The 24,477-nt window shown below is 29.9% G+C and overlaps 3 protein-coding genes across 5 annotated transcripts in view; all 3 read left to right on the top strand.

Annotated features, from left to right (window-relative positions):
• Positions 1–15,867, top strand: part of LOC123305272 — a 32,622-nt gene extending 16,755 nt beyond the window's left edge. For 2 of the 3 annotated variants that reach the window (XM_044886942.1, XM_044886943.1), the window contains exon 2: positions 13,204–15,867. In XM_044886942.1, coding sequence (XP_044742877.1) covers positions 13,204–15,825 — 2,622 coding nt within the window. In that variant the 3' untranslated portion in view covers positions 15,826–15,867. Of the gene's footprint in view, positions 1–12,019; positions 12,210–13,203 lie in introns of those variants that run through there. The other variant, XM_044886944.1, reaches the window with a different exon arrangement.
• Positions 15,868–17,884: 2,017 nt separating this feature from the next.
• Positions 17,885–18,779, top strand: LOC123305801 (dTTP/UTP pyrophosphatase-like). The gene is made up of 3 exons (XM_044887632.1): positions 17,885–18,078; positions 18,138–18,385; positions 18,458–18,779. Exons 1-3 carry the CDS (start codon positions 17,989–17,991, stop codon positions 18,747–18,749), a joined length of 630 nt encoding a protein of 209 aa, XP_044743567.1. The 5' UTR covers positions 17,885–17,988; the 3' UTR covers positions 18,750–18,779.
• A 1,499-nt stretch (positions 18,780–20,278) lies between these two features.
• Positions 20,279–23,092, top strand: LOC123305943 (dTTP/UTP pyrophosphatase-like). Its single transcript, XM_044887783.1, has 4 exons — positions 20,279–20,544; positions 22,307–22,413; positions 22,477–22,724; positions 22,783–23,092. Exons 1-4 carry the CDS (start codon positions 20,508–20,510, stop codon positions 23,072–23,074), a joined length of 684 nt encoding a protein of 227 aa, XP_044743718.1. The 5' UTR covers positions 20,279–20,507; the 3' UTR covers positions 23,075–23,092.
• Positions 23,093–24,477: the final 1,385 nt, after the last annotated feature.

Raw genomic sequence — 24,477 nt, 5'->3', positions numbered from 1 at the left:
TTACAATAGTATCTAGTGCAATAATTTTATATATTAATAAATAGATTAAAATATATTGATAAGACAAACGGTCAAATCCATTATCAAGAACAGTCAGTCGTTTATGAATTTGCAATATTTTTGTTGTTGGTCTTTTTAAGTCATAGTTCATCGAATTTTTATTTTTTCAAAATGCCTTTAAGAAGATTTTTGTCAAGTTTTTTTTATTTCTTCTAATAATTATATATGTACTAGTATAAGTTATTTTATCTTAATGTGTATAATATATTTTTAAAAATACTTTTATATCATAAATAATAAACTGTTATCAGTAATAAGTTAAAAAAGATATATTTTTTTCAAACATTTTTATTTCAAACTTTACTGCAGTTAGACTTAGAAATATTTAATGTATTAAAAAAATGAATAAGACTTTTTAGTAAATAATTATGTGAGAATTTTAAACGATACAACAAAATTTCCATAAAAAGAATGAACATTTGTTTTTTGTCTTTACTCTTGCTGTAATATTCTTCTTTTTATCTTTCATTGAAGGTCTATACCCAAAAAAAGTAAAGTTTTGAGTAAGATAAAGTTTCCGAATAACCGATATTGATCAATAGCGTTAGTCCATATTAAAGCGGTAATATAACTATACAACAACCTTCTTAGTATGTGTCCATATTCGACCAGAAATGGTAATTGCATCTTTAATCGCATTTAGTCTACGGGACAGCATTCTTTTTGTTAAATGATTAATACATACTTGAAACTTGAGTGACTTCTTTTTGACGAGCCTATCAAACTCTCTACGAATTTTTTCAAAAGTGCGCTTTCAAATTAGCATGATAACGTCATTTTTAAGCTATGGGTCTGATAAAACGCAGCAGGGTATTGTAACCATTATCAATTCAGCAAATTTGAATATGTATGTTAAAACAAAAATACTTACGTACGGAATGTTCGTGGTGGTAGACAAGCTCATTAGTGCAGTATTTTTGTCGGAAAAATATTTTATTGTTTAATAATTATGAATGTTTTCGAGTGGTCATACTGCCCTTCAAATTCCCTGCTGCGTTTTTTCACACTGATGAGCTTAAATATAACGTTACCATGCTCATTTAAAAACATAGACCTTTCAAAAGAATGTCGTAGAGAGAAAGTTTGGTAGACTCGCCAAAAGACCACTGACGAAATTTCAAACATGTTTTCATCAATTAAACAAAATGGGTGCTATACCGCGGACTTATAGCAGTTTAACATGAATTGGTGACAGTATGATCACTGTTATTGCAGACGAAAAATACTTCCTTGTATCTTAAACATCATTCCACATTGTTGCTGGAAAATTTTAAAAATAGGACGACCTGCGAAGTGGATGAGCTAAATTTAATAATTTATAAATTGAAAAATTGTATTTTGTTAGTGAAACAAATGTGTTATATAGTCTAGACACTAGGGTGAGCCTTAAAAAAATCACTGGAGGACTATTCTATTTTTAAATACGTATCCAACAATATCCTACAGGTAAAATGTGGTGTCTAAAAACAAGAGTTGTTATGACAGAATCTTTTGCCTGTTTCGTGGTACTTTCGCATACTTTACGGCACCATTTATATTATTTCGATCAATGACAAAATTAAGAAAGATGATTTTTTTTAAAACTCTCCTCTATTTCATTAAATAAAAGCTTGTCTCCATTTATTTACAGCAACGAAATAATTAAGTTAAAAGTTTATACCACTTGTTGGAGTTTCGACATACTGCAATCTTTATCCTCAAATAAAAATGAGTAATTTGTATGAAAGAATTTCTTTCTATAATAGCATAGCAAATAAAACAAAAAAAATAGTAAATCAGATGAATTAACTATTAAAGTACTTAAATAGAAGAGAAATAAAAATAAATATAAATAGATATAGATGCGTGCTAACAAATTAAAATGATAGTTTGATGAACAGCAGCGAATGAGCGAGTGGAGCGCAAGTTAACAAACGTATACTAAAAACAATAATGATTTTACAGTAGAATAACTCTTAATGAATAATTCAATGCAATAATAAATATCTCATGTAAAGGCTTTGCTTGCTTACTTAGTTACTTACTACTTAAAAACATGACATAGTTGAAACGGCATTTGTATATGTACGTACTTCATTGTATATGAAATTTAACTTTTAGTAATTTTAAGTAAGCATTGTTGATGCTTAGATTGTTATTAACAGTAAATAAAAACACTGGAAATGGTTAATCAAAAGCAATATCAGAACAATAGGAAAAATGAAGTTGTCCCCGCTTGTTTGAGAAATGGCCATATCAAATTAACCTACAATTGTATTATGAAGAAGTTCCCGAGACCAAATTTACAATTCTGCAACAACATATCAACTACAGTTGAACATATTCAAATAAACTGTAGACAATTTCAAAACGAAAGACAGGCTTCAAAACTTTTTAACTTTCTAAATATCAGTCTACCTAGTTGGAATTAACACTTATTGTGTTGCCTATATTACCACCGCATTTGAAGAGGCAATATAATAATAATTGGTTAGAGAAAAGAAAGAAAGCAATACTGCCGTGGAAGTTGTAAGCTCGAGGAAGATTATTATTATTGTTATAATAGTTTTTCTCACCTCCGTGCAGAAAGTGTCACCTATTATAGCAATTGACCATCATATATTCGATGGGTAAGCATTCTTTACTTTTGCTCCTTAGATGTTTGGAAATAAAGGCGATGTAGCTAACAAAATCCACAACCAACGCCCTGAAATTAAACAGTGTTCGTTTCGTTTTCACAATTAGAACTATTATACTCATCATAGGCCTTTTCTATCTTATACTTGCAAAACAACTTTTGATATGTTGTCTCTGGCCATTGCAAGTTATGACGTCATATTCCTTTCTTTCTATTTGTACATTTAAATCCTTCATACTTACGTAGTTATTGATGCTATCCAAAAGTTGATTTCATACGATGTTTTAACGAATAATCGAATCATTCGATAACGAATGCCTTTTGAAGCAAGAAAAAAATTTTTGGACAAAGGCTCATTGCACATGATATTTAACAAGTCAATGATGTGAATATGATCTATATTAGACGGACATATCTCACAAACGATTGTTAACTCACAATTAATTCTGTTTTTTTATTTTAATTGAAATTTGTGAATACTCTACTTATGTTCCAAATATAGAGATGCTAATAATACCACCAAAATTCTCACATCTATCTAAAACTAAAGTAATAAATACGCACGTACGATTTTTTCACACAATCGTTTTTATTAATTTTTTTTTTTGTCCCTTCTCTTCTTCTATTACGATTGAGGAAGTAGTATATAATATAATGTAATGTTTTGTATGTAATTCACAAAAAAAAAATGTATATATAATGTAGGTATATAAACTGTAATCACAATAAATGTGCGGACGACTTACCTTTAGTAATTACACATTTATAACGGGAATTACTATTGTAAAAGTTTTTTTAAAAAATATTTAAAAAAAAAAAAAAAAAAAACCTTTTCATCTTTCTTCAAACACAAGAAGCATCACTTGGTAAAATGCAGAAATAAATGGTATAAAAGTTGACAACGTGGCGATTAAGTTGATTTCAAAATGACTGGATTTTGGACATTTCTATATCGTGATACCAACAATTTCTATCAAAAATCATGGAGCGAAAAGAAAAAAAACCGTTAGCTTTAAAAGATGTAGTTAAATTCATGCGTGAAAATGATTTATGCATGGGACTTGTTTCTGAATATTTGCACTTCATCAAATTACTCATGACCATCCTAGGATTATCTTGCTCAAACGAGAGAAGTTTTTCAGTTTTGTGATGTGTCCAAAATTAATTTCGCTCGACAATGAAGGAAAATCAATTGAATCATGTTGCAATGTGACACTTATACCCACATTTAGTGGACTAATTTGACCTGGAAGAACTCCGGAATGAATTTCTAGTAGTAAAATTTTGAGCACACAAACAAATGAACTCGTGAATCATCTTTTTTAGACTTCTTTGAATCATTTAATTGATTTATACGACCCCCACCTTCTCAGATACTGGTAGACCACTACCCATCTCGAAATAAGGTAGCGCTGACCTACGCTTGGCTCCTGGGAGCATTTGTATTGAGGATTAGTGCGCATTCTCGCAGAAAGCTGCGAAAATATCTTGGTTTAAAGTCATTTTAAGAAACAGTTTTATATTTTTACATGCCCTTTTAGCAATATTAAGTATAATTGCCAGATAGTTTGTCAATGCTAATACCACGTCAGATATTATTGTAATGACTCAATAAAACGTTTGATGGTTTTATTGGGAATGTAATTTTAATATGATTTAGTTTTATAATTAAAGAATGCAATTTAATTTTCTCAGGCAGAAATTAGATCGCTTAACTAGGCCGCATTACGTTGTAGTCAAAACCGCTCTTAGATGCAACATATATTTCATCCCTACCTAAGAGAAATATCCGAAATTCAACTGTCTTAAAACAAACTCTCAAAAACGTTGTCAGTTCTCGTACCAAGAAGAAGTGTGTGTACTGTAAAGTTTTCCCTAGTGATTGTATATCCAAAACTAATGTAAAACATAATATTTCTAATTAATTGATAGGCTATATCGAATTAATTGAAAATTTCGAATTGGCTACATTGAATTTTGTTAGTGAAAAGATATCTACACTCTTGTGATGATATGTGTCAAGCTGAAAACTGCTTACAAATCTTTTTTTACTTTTTATTATTATAAATTTTGCTTTCATAAATAAGGTGCCAGGTGAAAATATACACAATAAATTTATAGTAATCAAATGCATTCTTCTAGAAAAATAGCTTTATCTTTTTTCAGATATCATTAACTTTATGAGGCTAATTTATTTCCATGAAAGAGAAACTTCGGGACCCTATTTACAATTTCGTTTTGATGTGAAACATTTCTTTTGTAATATTGAAATCTATCGAAACATTGAAATCGATTTATTAAAGGGTATATATTTTGTCAAATGCACACAGAAAAAATATTTATTTGTGGAAATAATGTTTTCTTGCTACAAGAAAGTTTTTAAATAATGATGCTTTCCAATTCCACGAAATAAAATTCCACAAAAAAGGTCTTCAATATTATAGAATAAACGAAGATCGCTTTGAATAAAAATCAATGTCAAAAATAAAAGTTCGAAAGTGTTTCGTGATTTAAAAAAAATTTAGTGTTTTGTTTCTTCAATAACAGAAGACTTACGAATAAAATCAAATCCATTAAATAATCAATTTTTGTCTACGATAAAAAAATTTTTTGCAATATCAATTAATTATAGTTTTTTTAATTCTTGATATTATGCATACGATTTGAATATATATAATACTAGAGTGATACCCACCCGCTTCGCTGGGTTTAAAAGTAAAGATTGATAAAGATTGCTCTCGCTTATCCCCTTTCTATAACACTCGAAATAATATACCTTTTCATCGATTTGCTTTTGTTTCGGGCAGTTGTCAAAAAATTATTCAACCTAAGAAAGTTAAGTATATTTTATCTTTTTCAAGCAGCGCTTTTTGATACGGATAGAAGATATAAGATATGTCTTTACTTGATTGAAAACAGTCCAAAACAAAAAAGAATCATTTTGAAAATGAAAAGCCCTATGGTAAGGATTGTTTTACACAGGTAAAATATATGTATGGTTTTCTATTTTTTTAAATGTATAATAGTTGTAATTATTCATTGAGTATATTAGAAAAGATGGCCGTGAAATATTTTATATTGACTACTTTTACAGAAATATGTAATTAATGGTAATGTCAAATGACTACTTTGACAGAAATCTGTAATTTATGGTACTGTCAAATTAAATTAATTTTATTTTATTAATATATCTTTATAAATTATATCTCATGTATTATTCTGAAGTATGAGCTATATTGCTGTACAGTTTCATTAAAAACCATTCGCTAGTTTTAGCGTGAAAGCGTAACAAACAAACAAACAAACTTTTGCATTTATGCTTACTTTCGCATTTATAATACATAGAGATAAATACTGTTGAATATATAAACACTGTTCAAGCCACCCAAACATGTAATCTGTTTTGAATAATATAATAATAACTTTTTTTTTTCGCCAAAGGCAATAGGTCTTTTTGTCTGGTCGGATCGAATGATGATGCGGCTAATACGTAGATGTTATGATGTTTGCATATACATAAAATATTTCTTTTTAACCAATTCTATCATAATTTTTTTTTTTAGTAAATGTAGGTTAAATTTTTTTCTTACTAAAATATTAAACACACCAAGGTGAAAATGTTACGAACTTTCAAGGTTGTATCAATCACCTTTTTGATAATTTTTTGTACATACAATTAATATGACGCGTCAGTATGTTGTATTGATTAAAATAAAATTGGGTCATTTATAAGATACAAATTTTGGAAATTTTTAACTCTTTGGTAGAAAGTTATTTTCTTGTCTCGATAATTAAAAAAAAAAAAAAAAAAAAAAAAAAAAACTTTTTTCAATTTCAATCAATGAAATTGAATTCTACAGATACTAAATTAAAAATGAATGTTTTAATCATAATTTTTTAAACATGTTTGATAAAATTGGTAAAACCTGATTTAAAATTCTTCATAGTTCCTCATGCTATATTCAATACACATAATATTTTGATTCGTACTTTCAATTTAGTAGTATAAATAGAACAAAATTTCAATTTTGTATGTTACAGAGATTTGTTGATTATTATTCGCATTTAAATTTCGAAAAATTACTTAAATTTGAATATCTAATTCAACCAAAATTAAAAATTTTTGTTTTTAAAACGAAGTGTTTTTTAGTTAATTTGGTACATCAATTTCCGCCAACAAATTTTCATTATTTATTTTAGTAATTTTCAGTAAATTAATGATCCAAGGGTTGAAAAATGTTGACCTATTAAACTAAAATTATATCGCAATATAGAAATGCTTCACAACTTTCCCATATATCTCAGTTCTAAATAGGGGAAAAGATAAATCTTTTAAAATTAAAGAAAACAAAATGATACACAATCACCCACAATCTAATTTTTAGTGGTTGTTCGAATATAGTGCGATCTATGTTTGTTTGACCTTAAAACAAAATAAAATTGTAATAATGACCTCATTTTAAAAAGAACATTGAGAGAAGTGGTAGTGAGGTAACTAACTCGTAGCTAACTAACCGATGACTCCACCAAACCTACCACCACTAAAATATATTACATTCATAATACAAAAATGACATGAACGCGCGGTGTTAATATTCGTCATATATACCTAACATATAAAATTTTTCTACGGCTATTATTAACTCATTTTTATATGATTTTTTTTTTCATTTTTGTCTTGGTGTAGTACACAAAGTAAAAGAAGTTCAGGAAAGTGCTATTACAGTGCTATATTACTATCCTTTACTACCTACACTGACTTCACTGAATATTGCATGCACTGGAGTAAAGAAAGAACATATACATGATTGTGAAAAGAAATAACAAATTTTAGAATGTGCATTCTTTTATATGTCTGGTGACCGAATACATACATGAAACACCCGGTGTGAATTGAATTGTTCATTATTTTCAATGGAGACGAGTAATTAATTTATTTTTGGTGATTTGTAACTCTTAGCAAACTTATTTTTTTTACCTTTCCCTTACGTAATAGTGTATTCTACTATGTTTGAAAAAGTACTTCAAAATGTTGATTTTTCAAATGAAAAGCCACAAATTAAATATATCGGCAAAATAAACACGCTTTCTTGTCAAAAAATTGAATTAAATTTTAAACCTTTTTTATTCTTGCTAAAACGCTGTCAGCCATTTTGGTGACGTAATATTGGTAAAAACAACAGTCGTGTATATATGTTATTATTATGTGTATAAATAAAGTTGATGGTAATATAACTTACAATTACTATGAAAACCATCAACAAATTAGTAATTAAAGCATAATATTTTTGCCCATATGATGTCACATCATGGCGGCTCGTGTTTTAGGCCACGTGATATACAGATAAAAAATTACGACTTTTAATTATAATATAATAAAACAATAATGTGCTTTGATGATTGAAAATCAGTAAATTTAAATATATTTCTTGATAAATTTTAATTTGAATCAAATTTTATTTATTTTTCACTCCGAAAATATCCTATTAAGGTGCATTACATGACGGTTTACAGTTCATGGTAGAGAAAGTATTTTTTTTTTTACAAAAATTGGGAGATTTTCGGGAGAGGTTACAACTCTAATCTAAAATAAAGCACTTCTTAGCGTAGTGCAATGAGTTTTTATTATGCGTATATACATGATATATACATTAAACATTTTGTGTGAAGTTGTGTTACACAATGTCCCGTTATGGAATTGAAAGAAAACACCATAATATTATATCTGCTAAGCATATCCGATATATATTCTACGTATATTTATTTTGTGTTTCTCTGGTGTTATTTTGTGTTATATATATATATTTATATTATTTATCTCTATGTTGGATTGTTGGTGATGATACGAATGGATAATGTTTTTTAATGATGTGAATTGCTTACGGCATATTCTTCTTTTTTTTTTATTATTATTATTATTATTGACCGCACACTACAAAACTGCATTAAAAATATATAATAGAATTAGAAAAATAGTGTTATGATTAAACTAGAGAAAATTTCATGTAAGATGTTCCCTAAAAGTATGCATTATCTCATAAGAAAAAGTAGCAAAGATTATCCGAAAGGTAATTTTTTTTTCAATTCATGGGCACATGTCATGGACACACTTTTGTCCATAACAACTCGTGTCGTATCCATGTTTAAGCTTTTCATTTTAAAAAGTGATTACCTTTTGTTTCGGACAGTTTGTTAAAAAACTAATGTGATAAAATGAGTAACAAATATCTTGTATCTTTGGCCAACTTATTACTGCCTGTACGAAACAATAATAAATCGTAATTGACATGAAAAGGTCTATTAATGGACACACATTCACAATGCCTGAACCTAAAGAGACATCATTTCTCATGGAAATTATGATGTTTAAGCCTCTTACGGAATAATCCTAGAATATTCATTTAAATAAAACTTGATCTTTTCCCATGTGGTTTCTAATAGCATCTGCGCAACAGGAATATAATTAGTCACAACCAATCTAACATAAAATCATCCATTGTAGATTGGAAACTAGACCTGATTTCACTAAATCAGGCTGTCAGTACCGCAAGGAGAGGTCATTTTCTTGGGAATTGACTCTATATACTTTATTTCTTTTAAATTATTATATCATTCTGACAAAAATTTTATTTCAACCAGCTACTGTTTATTTTCTTATTCTTTTGAATCAAATGCTTTCTGGGCTAGTCAAAATGATGTTTGAGCGTAGATTAAAACAATCTTATTACGAAAGATCTTCATTCTATACGATGGGAAATTTGATAGAAGCCACTCTTTCCCATTGGACAATGTGCGCAAGTGTTCAAGATCCCGCGATCCAAGGGGCCTTTAATTACTGCCAAATGGCCATGGTTTAAACATTGACTATCCCTAGGTTTAAATAATGATGGCCCATCAACAGGAACATCCTCATGGATTAAAGATTGGTTGGCTGATGGATTGAGCATTGGGTACACCGAAAACAGATTATTGCGACGGTTCTATAGGTTAAAGACGGTCCTGCATTCCTAAGCATACAAATTTCTAATTTGTCACCTTAGTTTAGTAAGAATGTTTTGCTCGAAAACCGATGAATTTTAATTTCGCAAATAAAATACGTAAACTTTTATATAAAATTTAATTGCAATTTTAACAAAATTAAGTTAACAATAGCTCTTGAGTTTTCAGTTTACAAATATATTTATTTCCCTATCTAACGATTTATGACGTCCTAATATTATAAATTTTCTACTAGTTCTCAGTAAAAATAAAAATAAAAAAATTTTCCTGATCAAATTTAATACCTTTTACATTATCAAACCTTGAGAAAGAAATAATTCATTTTAATTTTCATTAGAGATTTGACCTTGCTGGAAAAACTGATAAAAGTACTGATTCACTTGTGAAAATAATTTAAAGTGAAATTGCAGAAGTTTAATACTTTCGAAGATATGATCACTTTCCAATTGATTGATAACAAAGATTTCATTTGAATAAAATGTATAACAAAAGTTTTTCACTGATTTACTTCTTACGGATACTGTAACTAGCAAAAAAGTGAAAAATCAATGTTTTAAATTGTGTCCCTGTTCTTACGTACGTTACTATTTATAGGGGCTTGAGATTTAATACACATGTATAACGGCTGGCTTGAGTCACCCAGGGCTTCAGCGTATCAAGCTTGTGCCATGTAGGTGAATGAGAAGAAATAACTAATCCAAAGTTCTGCTAAGGGCTAAGATGGGGGACATCCAAATTGAATTTATACGGTGTACATGCTCGGGACTATGTTTTATTGCAAACCATACGATTTCAAACTTTTCGGAATTTATTATCGTTGTTTCAAGATTTCCAAAGCCTCCTAGAAAATTCTTTCAAGTTTACCACAAAACTTATTTCAACCCTCAAGACAAAAATATTTCTAATCTATCAGAACTCCCTCCCATTTGCGAGGAGAGGAAGTACAAGGTAGTATTTAATAATATACCTCAATAATTTCATGCGGATCTTTTTGAAAACAAAACATTGAACAAAATGTGTTTATTTGATTAAATTATTGTTCTTACAGTGTTGAATTTAATAATCAAACAATTTTACAGGATGAATGTTTTGAATTAAAAGTGGAAGGGGGTAGGCAACACATAACGAACGTAATACACGGACACAACGATTCATTACGATGTGTTATGTTTGTTGTTGAGAAGGAACTGTTTTTATTGGTTATGTCAATGACGTAGATCTTAATAATAATAATATATTTATAATTACATAGATATACAGAGTGTTTTTTAATGATTCCTACCAACCTATAAAAACTTCTAATCAAATAAGTTAGGTTACTCATTTGCGTGAGTTGTCCCCTAACTTTTGTTGTCTCGTAAATCGTTTGTCAAGCAGTCCTGTTTTAAGTAGACTCTCCACCACGCAAGTAGCTACAGCTACCCTTGGAGATGATCCGTAAAAAGACTGTGATGTCGTTTCATTGCTCCATTCAATTTGATATTATCAGTTACCTGTCTTTAGAATGATTTTCGTCTATGAATCTCCATTTTCTTTGTGTTGCTTCCTTAGTTTTATTTTCGTAGACGTCACCGTTTTGTTTCTCGGAATCGATCTAGAGGCCGATACAAACCACCATGAGAATGTCTTATTTACATTCATCACTTTGAATGTTAATCTTAAAGAAATCATAGAAATATCAACAATATAAAAATTTAAACGAATGTTTTCTCGAGGATGAATGAGACTCTCAGCGCAAAATGGCCTAACCCTCAATTTTTCATATATATAGGCCACTTTTGCTCTGACGTCCTCGAATATCCAAAAAGATAAATTTAAATGAGCCTTCAATCATGTATTCAGAAAAGACATGAAGTATGAAACAATGACAACGTGCGTCGAAGTTGAAACAGAACTGGATTATAATATGAAGGTACACAGGATGATTCATTTTGGAAATACATCAAAGTGATATTGTATAAATCTCGCTTTGGAACCGTCCATGCCATAGCTTTCTTCTTATCCAAAGACCGTGACTCTGACTCGTAGGCGACTTAAAAGTTTATTGGCGTTGATCAGATTTAAAGAAGATTTCTAAGATTTTCGCGTGATTATGTCTGCTCTACCATGTTTAATCTACCATTGCAGGTGTAGTAATAGGTGTAAGAGATACGAGTTGAAAAAGAATTTAAATAAGAACCTTGGCAGATATTTGTAACAGATTTTTAAAAACACCCGGTATTTAATAAGTTCTGATTATTATTCATAATTCTATGTGTAATTCTTATTGTAAGTAAGACTTATTCAAAAACTAAAAAGACTATTGTATACGGATTATATTATTAGTTAGAGGGGTAAAGGAGATCGGAGGTTATTTTAAATGATAATGGTAATGATGACTAATAAGTTATTTAGGAATCGTTACTTAGTTAAAAATTGTTAACGTATTGCAAATGTAAATTTTTTTTTCTCTTAACATATACAAAAAGATTTTGTTATTGTATCGAAAGGCGTAATCAAATAAAATGATGACCACATCGACGTAATTAATCAGGTGAAACACTTATGACTTTGTATGTTGTTACCTTTTGCTGTTCGTATTTTTATAAATATCAAAACTTATAAGAATTTTGTATTTGAAAACTGTTTATTACACTATTTTTGAGATAAACATTTTTGTGTTCGATTAATTAATTCATATTATGTCATTACCCACTGTTTACATATAAATCATTTTCAGAATAACTTAATTTTTTTATACTTATTTTGACAAAAAGCATTTATTATTTTTAAATTAATTAAGGTAGTGTGAGAAAAATACATTCATTTGAGACTCAAACTACCGTTCTATCATTTAAGCTATAGATGATATTCAAAACTTAATTTAAATTAGAGGATTTAAAAAAAAAGTTTCTTGATAGGGTTTGGCTCCGAAGTCATATTACGAGATAAGACTTCTTTTATTATCGTTTGTAACTTTGGGGTTTCTTAGATAAATATAAACCAAACTGAAAATTATATAAAATGCAAAACTGTTAAAATTAAAATTTGCTACAATCTTTTAGCATATAATGATTGTTTAGATTTTTCTCTCAATGTCTTATATTTACGTTAAATATTCCAAAATATCTCTTAAAATAAGAGAAAATATGTTAAGAGGATAAATTGTAGTAAAATTTTTTTCCTATAATTTTAATCAATATAAAGTTCTTATTAAACCGAGTGGAAAGTTATATCATTTATGTTAATATTCTTCGTTTAAATAAATCATACAGTTTGAAGTTGCTAAATTTAACAGAGGTGGCGCCAGTCCTCTTTTAAAGTAGTATTTTCGGAAAAACCATTTAATTTTAATTCCAAATTATTATTCTTGAATGGCCTCAATTAAATGCCCTAAGCAAACAGATAAAAATACATAACTTTTTAGTTTTTCTTTAGGGAAAGAATTAACATACTTGTACCCCCCCCCCTCTGCTCTCAATATTTGACATAAATTTTAATTATGAGTTAAGTACATTGAACTAATATTGTTTTTCTTTTAATTACAGATTGAAATGTCAGAGAGTAGTTCTATGGACCAATCCAAAACAAAACCAAATGATGAACAAATAATAGAAGAAGTAGAAGAAGCGACCATCACACAACTGGAAGATAAATCATCAACAGAAGTAATAGAAACAAATTTATCACCAACATGTATTCGTAAGGACGAAATTCTAAACGATAATAAAACAACAACTGAAACAATTACCATGGGTCTAAATAATAGTAGTACAAGACAAGAACAATCAAATAATACAACAATTACTGATAGCACAAATACATTTAATGAAAAAACAATATTAAATAATAATAACAATAGTGATAACAAAATTGAACAAAGCGATAATGTTTCAGCTGGTAATGACGAAGAAGATTCGACAACGGAAAGTTTACCAAGCGACTGTGGTTTAACAACGATAACATCTGTGCAAGACGAAGAAGCGCATGATCGTTCTGATGGTAGTGATTCTGGATTAGGTTCTGAATTAGCGGAAGAACGTTTAACAAGTGGTAGTTTAGCCTTACCCGCAGAAAGTGATAGTGAAACATCATTTTTAGATCGAATACCCGATGAAATCTTACATGAGGATGGCCAAACCGGTGACAAAACATTTAGAACAGATAAAGTGATACGTGCCGCGTTAAATGATTGCCAAACAATTGAAAAAGATATTGGAGTAATATTAGATGAAGCTAATAACGAAGATGAAGCTAATAATCAAAAAATCACAACAACTCCAGTTAGAAAGTCGAAAAGCAATTTAAAACGAAAGTTGTCACAAGATGAAAATGATGATGGGATAGGAGAACCGAAAGCAAAGAAAAAACGTGGAATTACATTTGACAGTGTCACAGTATATTATTTTCCACGAGCACAAGGTTTTACTTGTGTACCATCACAAGGTGGATCTACATTGGGAATGGGAGCACAACATAGTCATGTTCAGAAGTTCTCGTTAAGCGAGCATGCTTTGGAACAACGACGATTACATAGGCAACTTTTACAACAATTACGTAGCGAACGGCAGCATGCAGCTGCTGCAAATAGCCCAACGGTGCCACCAATTGCTTCACCCACAAATACAACGCCGATAACAACGGCGGGTCCAACATCATCTAGCGATGATAGTGATAGTGACGAAGAACCAAGTAGTGATGCTTCTGAATCTGAAATGGATTTAGATAGTTATTATTTTTTACAACCAGTACCTACACGTCAACGACGTGCCTTGTTACGTGCGGCTGGCGTACGTAAAATTGATGCTTACGAAAAAGACGAATGCCGTGATATTCGATCTTCACGTGAATTTTGTGGGTGTGGCTGTAAAGGTTATTGTGATCCCGATACATGTTCGTGTTCACAAGCTGGTATAAAATGTCAAGTTGATCGATTAAATTTCCCATGCGGATGCACACGCGATAATTGTGCAAATTCTAGTGGTCGTATTGAATTTAATCCTGTACGAGTTCGTACACATTTTATTCATACCCTAATGCGATTAGAATTAGAGAAAAAACAAAAAATGGAGGAGGAGGAAAGTGTAAAACATGAACCAAATCGTCATATACGATGGACAACAAATACGCCTTCAAATACCACAAATGGTGATGATCGTTTAGCAATGCCACAACATCTTCATCAAAATCAAAATGGCACTAGTTCAATTTTAAACGGGGGTAGTAAATATAATGGGAATTTATTACGTGATGTGAATCTTGCATCACATGTTGAAGTTGAATCATGTGTACATAATGGTAGTTTTACAAATTTACATTACGGTGCTCCTGGAGAAGGGCCTGGAACACAACAATCTCAAATAAATACGATGGCTACAACACAATTTGGTGGTGAATTACCAGCGAGAGAAGATTCTCTAGATTTATATACATTTCGAGAAGATTGTTATACAACCGAAGATAACAATGGTATTAGCACAGAGCAAATTGCACAAAGAAATTATAGCACAAATATGACATCATCACCACAGCGAAAACAATCGTATCATCATCATCATACATTTCATTTTTCATCGGGTACTGATCCATTATCACAAAGATTTCCTGAATTAGGTTTTTCTGTTGGAAGTGCTACACCTATTACTTATTCCGCACATCAAAATCAACAAAATAATCAATATCCTTATCAATTTAATAACGATTTTAATCATCAGCATCATCACCAAGTATTTGGTGGACAGTATATTTATGGCACTACGGATTTTGGTAAGAATTTAGATAGTTCGTTAACAAATACCCACAACGGAACGGCCAATGGTGATTATCATCGCAATTTTGAAACATTTAATTTTGAAAATTCAACCAATAAAGATAGTCAATATACAAGTTTAGATCCTGTAACAACACCAAAGTTGGAATCCTTTACCGATTTATTACAGGGTAGATACAATTACCCTGCATTTGATGATTTGAATAGTGGGAATGTTATGGAAGGACCATCATATAATAATGAAACACCACAACCTGAACAACAAAAGATTGAAAATAATTCGACAAATAATGTTGTCAATTCAGAGCCATCAGAATCGACATCATCAAACCATGATGAATACGATGAAAATTTTGGTGAAATTATTAAAAAGACAATGGTGGAGACTGTAACTGCATAACTATTGTAAATTTTTAATAAAAACAAAAACAACTATTAATTACGTTCCATTAATTATTATTAATTAATTAATTAATTATTGTATATTATTATTATTATTATTATATTAAATTTATATATAAAACAAAAAATTAAAAAAAAAAAAAAAGAGTAGAAAAACAATTTTTAGTAGGAAAAATATTTAATGTTTTGAAATAAATGTTGTGAATAACAATGTTTATATTAAGATTTTTTGATATTTACTTTTTGAATCCTTTTTTATGCCCTGAAACAGTTCAAAATACATTATTGGATTTACAGCTCAAATAATTAAGCTACGATACCCATTATACCCAAGTATGTCGGAGCTTGCGATCGGAATCAGTTAACCGACAAATGAACTTAATCGTAGGAAAGCTTTCCAAACCAACATGATGGGTATGCTGAAATAATAATAAGATAAGGGAAAAAAGTGGTAAGCAAGGTTTTACTTATCAGCTCAGCATCAAGATAGTAAAAGCTGTACTAAAATTATATTATTACCTATATCTAAGTCTTATCTCTGTAATAAATGCCACTTATAGCTTATATTGCGCATATGTGCGACAGATGACATACGACTTTAACTGTAGAAAGGACTCGTAAAACTTTTTGGATCTGATGTATCCAAATTTTACATTAAGGTATGTTGTGAAGACATTTCAGGGGCATCCAGTATAAGTATATTAAGCTATTTTTATTTCACATCCGGAATGTATTAGATGTCATAGTATTAAAAAAATCTGCCACTCAATAATGAGTGAAAGTTCTTCATTTAGTATTTAATCTTGTATCATTTCTTAAGGTGGTAAGAATAATGAGACAAAATTTAACTTGAAGGTAAGTTTTGTTTAGTCACGATATTTTCCAAATAGAAATATTATTTAATGAAAAAACGGTGTTCCATTATTATTTATTAAATATGACGAAGAATTTCCAAAGTAATTCAAACAAAATGCCCAGTTTAGAAAAATTTGTTTTATCTCAATCGATTCCATAAAAATCAAGATAAATGACAGGTTAAAAAATGCATGTGTATTGAAAAATGAATATTTGGTGAAGAAATCATTCTGCTTGGAATACACATTTGGCAAGATACATAGTAAAAAATTGCTGATCCGAGCATTACCTATACTGGAAAATGTAGAGATTTAGATAATAAGAATATATGTAATATACACTCGAACTACAGGTGTTGTTAGAGGAACGTCCTCAATATAAAAAGTTCAATTTTACATCAACATATAATGAAAGCGGTGGGAAGAAAAACCAATTTAATTTCTTTACCAAATTTCGATTATATTCATAATACTTGATTGTCATTCAATTTACAGCTGCTATGTGATCTTCAGCTCTCTATCTCTTTATAGCGAATTAAGAAGTTTTTTTGAGAAAAATGCTTCATACAAAAATTGATGGATTTTAAAGGTACATATCCTGTGGGGACTTTGAATTTTACCTTAATCTTCAAGGGCATTCAAAAGTCAACACAGCTTTCGTTTTTAATTGATAAGAGATAGAACTCTTTAAATAAATTTCAGTTACATTTTTTGAAACGTTTTATTTTTAAAAGTATTATATGCGTACAATAAATAATACCTACTGGAAAACGGAAAACTATCTGTATAATATGATATTTGTAGATTTGTACCCTTTCTGACTCAGCTTAGTACGTGATAAATTTCGATTTTTGCCCCAATTTCCTAGATCAGTTTTTTGTATTTTTAAAATACGTATTTTCGACTACCAAGTACCGCCACCGTGCAGTCCGCCACCAAATTAGCAAAGAGTAACATTCATAATAAGAGTAATCACTAGCTAATTCTTACTGATGATGACTGCTTGGTAGTCGAAAATACGTATTTTAAATATAAAAAAACTGATCTAGGAAATTGGGGCAAAAATCGAAATTTATTTCGATATATCCTAGAGTTCTCATTTATTATCTTCGATAGTATTTATAGTACTTGGTATTGATAAACAAAAGGTTCTGATAGATGGCAGAATGAAAGTTCTTGTTGTAAAACTAGATAGCAGCATTAACAGTGATCATTTTGTATTCGAACTAAGTTCTTAATAATATAACCAAAGATTTTCACGAAACTATTTATTGTTTTTACGATTTTCGTTAATTATTTTTTAGAAAATGCTTCAGCCAATAATTGAAAAACTTTGCAAAAATCGTGTGGTTTTAGCTAGTCAATCTCCGCGACGAAAAGAATTACTACAATTAATCGTAAGTATAATATAAGAGTTCATTATTGTTCTATTTGAAATAGTAAAATATTTTTGTAGGGTTTTAAAAACATTGATATAATTCCATCAACTTACGATGAAAATTTAGACCCAAAACTATACTCAAATTTTGGAGATTACGTGGAGGAACTTGCCTTACAAAAAGTCTTAGATGTTGACAGAATTATAAAAGCAAATAATGAGAAAACACCCGCTATGATATTAGGCTCAGATACAATTGTAACAATGGATAATAAAGTGTATGGAAAACCAGTAGATAAAAACGATGCATTTTCGATATTGAAAAGGTAAATTGATCACCCTATTTGTTCTATTGGCTTTCACAAATCACAATCGTAATACACAATTTTTGTCTTCAGTTTATCAGGAAAAACAAATATCGTATATACAGGAGTCGTAGTGAAACTATATGATAAAATTCATAAATTTAGTGATAATACTCGAGTTCAGTTTGACAATTTAAGTGATGAACGAATTTGGGAATATATTGAAACTGGTGAACCAATGGATAAAGCAGGTGGCTATGCGATACAAGGGTTTGGTAGTACAATCGTTGAGAAAATAGATGGAAATGTACATACAGTTGTTGGATTACCATTATTTAAATTAACCAAATTTTTACTTGAACACTGTAACAATGAAAATGTATAAACTAATTTTTAAAATAATAGTTCAATTATAGTTTTTAAATATATTTAAACTCAATTTTTATCAAAAACTTGGCTCACTAACGCTGCAGAATACAAATTATTATACAACATTTGTTGATACACTGTTGCAATTAGGGAATCCTTAATAAGGTTTCTGCTCGAGAATTATCGAGAAATTTGTCTTTAATCAAGATGAGAAAAAAACTTAACGCCTCGAGAAATCAATTCCGTGCGCTAGGTAACTAAAAAAAACGCATATAACACGAATTTCAGTTATTTGAGTCTACCGTGGAACGAACGCTTACTTTTGAAAAAAATGTACAAAACTGCTAAGACTATTAAGCCATCGACGGAGAATAAGCGTGTTTTCTTGTTTTCGGGAAACATTTTTTCGCTAAAATAAGAAACAGCCCAGATGAGGGTGTTAATGCTCTTGTGTTTCTGAAAGCCTACTTTATAAAGAACATGCTTTGAATTAGAATTTGATTTCTTTATTGATTATTTTGCTGTTTACTTGTTTAGATCTAGTTGGCATACTTATGCTGAAATTATAAAAAAATAGTATTGAAAGTCGATTATGATTTGCTTAATCGAAAGACTCAGGCTGTGATGTTATTAACATAATAGTTTATATGTGTAAAAGACATTTTTAATTTAGGATGGTCGCAAAATGTTTGTTTTATTAAATAAGTTTTTATAATTATCTAAATATGTACTAGTAATTTTGTTGATTTAATTTTACGAATTATTTTTCATTTAAGAAAAGACTTGTAAATTTGGGAACTGATAAAGACCCAATAATTATGGCGATAGTAATTCGTACTAATCCAAACAGAAAGTAGACCCGTTTTCAGAAGTTCCAATTTTGACTACCAGATAGTAATACTCGTACTTACCATTTTTAAATACCAATCTAAATATTCAAATTCAAATCAGATTCGCGCCAACTCTCGATAATAATTAGTACTAATTAAAACAAGAAGTAGACCCATTTTCAGTAGTTTCAATTTATTGCCAGGTTACTTGCCATTTATCAATACACCAGTCTAGTATAAATTTGTTGTTGATTTGTTAATTAATAAGTGCAATTTATGGTAACTAAAAATTTACCATTTGATTTAATTGATCACATCGATCAGTCTTATTTCTAAATTTTCTCGAGATAGACGAGAAGCTTGAGAAATCCTGGTCGAGAATTGTCGTGCCACGCGAAATAAAAAAGGTTGAGAAATCAGAAAGCTAATTTCTAAGTCAGTGGATCAGCCGGTACATGCCATGGCCGGGATGATAAATATCGGTTTGGAGATCAACTAGTTGCAATAATGCATCAACACGTGTTGTGTAATAATTTGTATTCTGCAGCGGTAATGAGTAGTGTGAGTCCAATATAACATACAATTTTCACTTTGCATATGTAATGACTGATGTGGGCAGTCTTGATGAATTTGTACTTTGTACCTGCGGTGGCGAGTGTCGTATACTATAAAATTTTTATTTTACATGCTTAATATTTGATGAGACTAAGAGAGGTAGGTATAAGAGGAAAACAATTTGCAGTGCAGTATGTATTCGTAAAACAAGATACCTACCCTATTCTACAATAATAAAGTGAAAGCATAGTGTCATTAATAATATTATTGAAAATATGAAACTACACGAACAAATGCGGAAGTAAAAGAAGCTATGGAAACAGGCATCACCGAGAAAAAAACAAACAACGCAAGATAGCAATTCAGAATACCCAGAGAATCTGATTGAAATGGCCATTGATAATGCAGGCGAAGCGGAATTAGATGGTATGATGGTGTCATTTTACGTTTTTATAAGCTGGTTCTTAACCAGTTGTTTTGAAATAGTATTTCATAGACCCGATGATTTTCAGCACTTTTGACTGAAATACTTGAAGGTCATGTTGAAAATGTAAATACATTTCAACTCATTTTTCACAAAAGGAATCAATATTAGACAAAATTTTGCACTCGAAATACTGTCTAACGGAAAATCACAAAGACAATATTTTTTTTCATAACTGCAATTACGATTTTTATTTTGATATTATTTTTTGCTTACAAATCATTACGCAAAACCATAGTTACATATAGTTTTCGTATAACAGAAGTAATTTTATTCATTGACGCAGAGAGTGAGTGCAAAATAGTGACTGACATTTGAGGAATCTATCGAATTTTTTGTTAGTACTCGAGTAGGAGGAACTTTATGTTGATCTTTCAAAGAAAATGCTGAAATTCTCTTTAAAGAGACGTATCTTTATATGTATTTAGTAAGCAAAATCAGCGTATAAGGGACAAGGATATTCCGCAGTTAATTAAATTACTAGTTCTCTAATTAAATGGCCAAAAAGTGACATTTTGATCAGTGTCGTTAAAACCTCTTTGAATAAACTTTATGAGAATATATCGGTCTACAATGTGTGAACAATGTTTGCGCGTTAAATCTCATTATAGTCTAAGATCCGAATTAGGGTCGACCTTCACCCATCTGCTTACCGAATGAATGTTATTTTTTATGAAGTATAAAATGTTAACAAATATCCCTGTAATGGGTTGCCTAAAGAAATGCGGTCAAGACTACTTTTAGTGAAAATATCAAGCGTAAAATCTTTTGAAATTTTTCTCTTACTTGCATATCTAACGAATTTTGGTCATAAAAGTATGTAGCAGCTCAATAGTAAAAGCCATAAGAAATATGCAGCGACTGAATTGTCGATCTTTTCATTCTCTATCATCCCATATATACAACTTGAAAATAGTAATTACGTGCATCTGTTAATTCATTGACTCGCATATCTAAATAAAGATAATTTTGTTACAAATACGGTGGCATATGATTGGTCACAAAATATTGGTCAAAAATAATGTTTACAAGCTTTCCAAGTTTTGATATTTATATTAAAAATAGTCTTGACCATATTTTTTTAGGCAACCCGTTACAGGAATATTTGTTAATATTTTACATTTCATACAAAATAACTTTCATTCGGTAAACTGATGGGTGAAGGTCGACCCTAATTCGGATCTTGTACTATTATTTTTTACAAGAGATCAATGGTTCATTTAGAAAGCATGTGATTTTAGCAAATTTGCGAATTTTGACTACCTTCAATCAAGTAAAATGTTATGCAAAATTCCGAGAAGGCCTTTTTTCACTTTTAAGTCCCAGCAAATGCCTACCAATATCGTTCGATTTGTAGTCATTGAACTTTTTTAAGACTTTTCGGTAAGAGTTTAACCTACATCCACACAAACAAATCTAAATTGTTGGAATCATCTTGACATCCATCAAGTTACTGATGAGATAAGTTCGAAAACTGTATTGTATTGAACATTCTACAAAATATTTCTCCAAGTAGTTCTACCTACGGCCATGATTTATACTTGTTTAAAATTTTTTATGTGGCAAGTTAAATTATCGAAACAATTTAATGGTTCAATTAAAAAAAATTATATTAATCTATTTCTGATAATTCGTTATATCTTAAGTATATAAAGGCCTTGAAAATTATTGAGCAGGACAGTACAAAATTTTCTTGAACCGCAGTACCTTGGAATAAAATGGTTCTTAAACCAATAATTGAAGAGCTTAACCAAAATCGTGTTGTTTTGGCTAGTAGATCGCCTTCAAGAAAAGAACTACTTCAGCTGATGGTGAGTATCTCTGTTTGTAACATCTACGTCGTTTTCAATAAATTTTTTAAATCATTATTTTAGGGATTTAAAAACCTCGATATAATTCCATCCTCCTATGATGAAAATTTAGATTCAAAACTTTATTCAAATTTTGATGATTACGTACAGGAACTTGCTTTACAAAAAATCTTAGATGTTGAAAGGACAATAAAAGCAAAGAATGAAAAAGCACCTGTAATGATATTAGGTTCAGACACAATAGTAACTTTGAATGGCAAAGTGTATGGAAAACCACAAGATAAGAAAGATGCATTCTTAAAATTGAAAAGGTAATAATTTTCCAATTAATTCTAATAAACAAAGAAATAACGAAGCGTATTTTTAAAGTTTATCAGGGAAAACGAATGTGGTTTACACAGGAGTCGCAGTGAAATTAAACGGTAAAATTCATAAATTTAGTGATAGTACTCGAGTTCAATTTGATAATTTAAGCGATGAACGAATTTGGGAATATATTGAAACTGGTGAACCCATGGATAAAGCTGGTGGCTATGCAATACAAGGATTTGGTAGCACATTGGTAGAGAAAATTGATGGAAATATCCATACAGTCGCTGGGTTTCCTCTATTTAAGTTCACTAAATGGTTACTTCAACAATTTCACAGTGAACCTTTATAATAATGTATGATCCTTTTAAACAGCAAATAAATAATATCTATAAAGGAATCGTTTACTCTTTTTTTCAAGCAAACTTTCGGAAATAATACTCTTTGGACGGTTTGTTCTTTCGTAGATAATAATAATAATAGTAATATATTTATTCAGTCGATTTTGTTTACAAAACATTGAATATGCGCATAAATTCAATTATATTAAGTAAGCTGGATTAGACAAAGAAAAGTATTATTTATAAATAACAACAAATAAATGATAACAAATGAATAATAACAATTAATTTAAAACCGATAAATAACAAGTGAAAACAAACAATTGACTGAGTTAATTGTTGAAATACCATGTATAGACAGTGTTGATTACTCTGTCACATTACACATACATACATGTCACACATACATAACTGATATCCGTATATAATACAGTCTATAAAATTTACGCCTAATTTGCGCCCTCGCTTTCAAACAGTGATGTTTACGAAAAAATGTTTCAAATAAAAGTTGGTTATTTTTATGTAAGAAGTATTTTTTATATTTAAACTTTTGTTCTATCTCTAACGGTTTACAAGATGAGTTCTACGGACCCAAGACCCAATTGGCCTATGTTGCTCATTTACGAACTCGGCCTCACTTTTTACGTCTTGAGTATGCTGTAAAAATTACAGCTTGATATCTTTTTTCGTTTTTGAGTTATCGTGTTGGCAGACAGACAACCGGAAATGTACTAATTAGGTAATTCTATGAACGCCAAAATTTTTTTCGTAGTATCAATATTTTTAAGCGTTACAAACTTGGGACTAAACTTAGTATATCTTACATATTACATGTATGCATGGTATAAAAACAATAAAAAGATTATTAACAATTATTATTTTGGAATGAAATTACAATGGAGGATATCGGACTAAAATTTCTTTATCACTTCAAATGAAGAATAGAAAAGTGAAACTGGTTATTAAAAATCTTTACTAGTATGCAGGATATGAATGCCTAAAATTCCTAATTAAACAAAGAGGAAGATATCCACTAGTTACAGTATACGTGGATATCGCTATAGAGATTACATTAGCAAAACAAACTTTGTTTTGCTAAAAGGAAATGGTCTAACCTTTAAATGCTTCGTTTTTTAATCAATTTCAATTTCAAATTTTGTCATGATATCAAGTCTAGTTTTACATTTTTATAGGTAATATGGCCAATTCGACACCAGGATTATCCCCTATTCATTTGTAATAATTTAAGAAATCATCAACAGTTTGTATGGTGCTATTGAAGCTCCTTGTTTAATCTGTAAATTGTTTTAACAATTTGTAAATTGTTTTAGCAACGTTTTGCGCCATTAAAGACCCAATACACAGTATTAGGGCGCCCAAAAGTATTAATAAACAAACTTTGATTAGGTACGAA

This window comes from Chrysoperla carnea, chromosome 1, assembly GCF_905475395.1.
Source record: "Chrysoperla carnea chromosome 1, inChrCarn1.1, whole genome shotgun sequence".
Classification (NCBI taxonomy): Eukaryota; Metazoa; Arthropoda; class Insecta; order Neuroptera; family Chrysopidae; genus Chrysoperla; species Chrysoperla carnea.
Note: the sequence above shows the minus strand (reverse complement) of the source record. Positions and strands in the feature narration are given on the sequence as shown.

Excerpts from the sequence above, each read along its gene's own strand:
- LOC123305943 (XM_044887783.1), top strand. The coding sequence starts at position 20,508 with ATGGCCATTGATAATGCAGGCGAAGCGGAATTAGATG. Across the intron at positions 20,545-22,306 it reads AGGCGAAGCGGAATTAGATG|TACCTTGGAATAAAATGGTT; the intron begins GTATGATGGTGT and ends CTTGAACCGCAG. Across the intron at positions 22,414-22,476 it reads AAGAACTACTTCAGCTGATG|GGATTTAAAAACCTCGATAT; the intron begins GTGAGTATCTCT and ends TCATTATTTTAG.
- LOC123305801 (XM_044887632.1), top strand. The coding sequence starts at position 17,989 with ATGCTTCAGCCAATAATTGAAAAACTTTGCAAAAATCGTGTGGTTTTA. Across the intron at positions 18,079-18,137 it reads AAGAATTACTACAATTAATC|GGTTTTAAAAACATTGATAT; the intron begins GTAAGTATAATA and ends ATATTTTTGTAG. Across the intron at positions 18,386-18,457 it reads GCATTTTCGATATTGAAAAG|TTTATCAGGAAAAACAAATA; the intron begins GTAAATTGATCA and ends TTTTGTCTTCAG.